Source organism: Cynoglossus semilaevis, chromosome 13, assembly GCF_000523025.1.
Source record: "Cynoglossus semilaevis isolate Cse_v1.0 chromosome 13, Cse_v1.0, whole genome shotgun sequence".
NCBI classification, from domain to species: Eukaryota; Metazoa; Chordata; class Actinopteri; order Pleuronectiformes; family Cynoglossidae; genus Cynoglossus; species Cynoglossus semilaevis.
The window spans coordinates 1,640,000-1,640,710 of NC_024319.1; the positions used below are offsets into that span (position 1 = coordinate 1,640,000).

A 711-nucleotide genomic window follows, 5' to 3' on the forward strand; every position below is an offset into this window, starting at 1 on the left:
AGAAGACTAAAGACTGGTACTCACGTCCTCCACAGCACGGTGACGGGGATAGGGTTTCCAGTGGCCTGGCAGGTCAGCACAACGTTGGTACGACCCACGTACCAGTTGTTGTCGTAGCCCACGATGGTCACTTTGGGGGGGTCTGAGGAAGGACACCAGGATAAGGACGGGAAATTAGGGAATGATGGTAATCAGGTTCACTGAGGGGGGAGTCTGTGTGTGTGTGTGTGTGTGAAAATATAAACAGAACATTGTGAGGGGACAATAATAAAAATGTAACGAAGGTCCAATCGTGACAAGGGTCGCAGCCAATCAGAGCTGTGTTTGTTGACTAGAGGGCGGGACATCTGAACGGACATCCAATAACAGAAAATAAAGAGGGCATGAAGCCAGGAGCAGACAGATTTATGACCCTACTTGACCTTTGACCCAGGGAGGTCAGGAGAAACGATGACAGATTAATCCGTCTGACTGAGGTATGAGGTCAGATATGTTTATGTACATGTTAATGATAAATATACTGTAATACTGTGTAGTTGTTGTAGTAATGAAAACAATATTCAGTAAAACATTATTATGAGTTTGTTTCTACTAAAACTCCATTAAAAGACCAACAAGAATGAGATGAACATGAGAACATTTCAGTCGACTCTTTACATCTGCTCGACTCAAACTGACTCAAACTGACTCAGAGTGACTCAAACTGACTCA

At 43.9% G+C, this 711-nt stretch overlaps 1 protein-coding gene across 1 annotated transcript in view; it reads right to left on the bottom strand.

The window, feature by feature from the left end:
- The window catches only part of si:ch73-22o12.1 (poliovirus receptor homolog), a 56,305-nt gene that overhangs the window by 7,237 nt on the left and 48,357 nt on the right, over window positions 1–711 (bottom strand). The window contains exon 5 of the mRNA XM_008322821.3: window positions 25–142. Within this exon, the coding sequence (XP_008321043.1) occupies window positions 25–142 (118 nt within the window). The remainder of the gene's footprint in view (window positions 1–24; window positions 143–711) is intronic.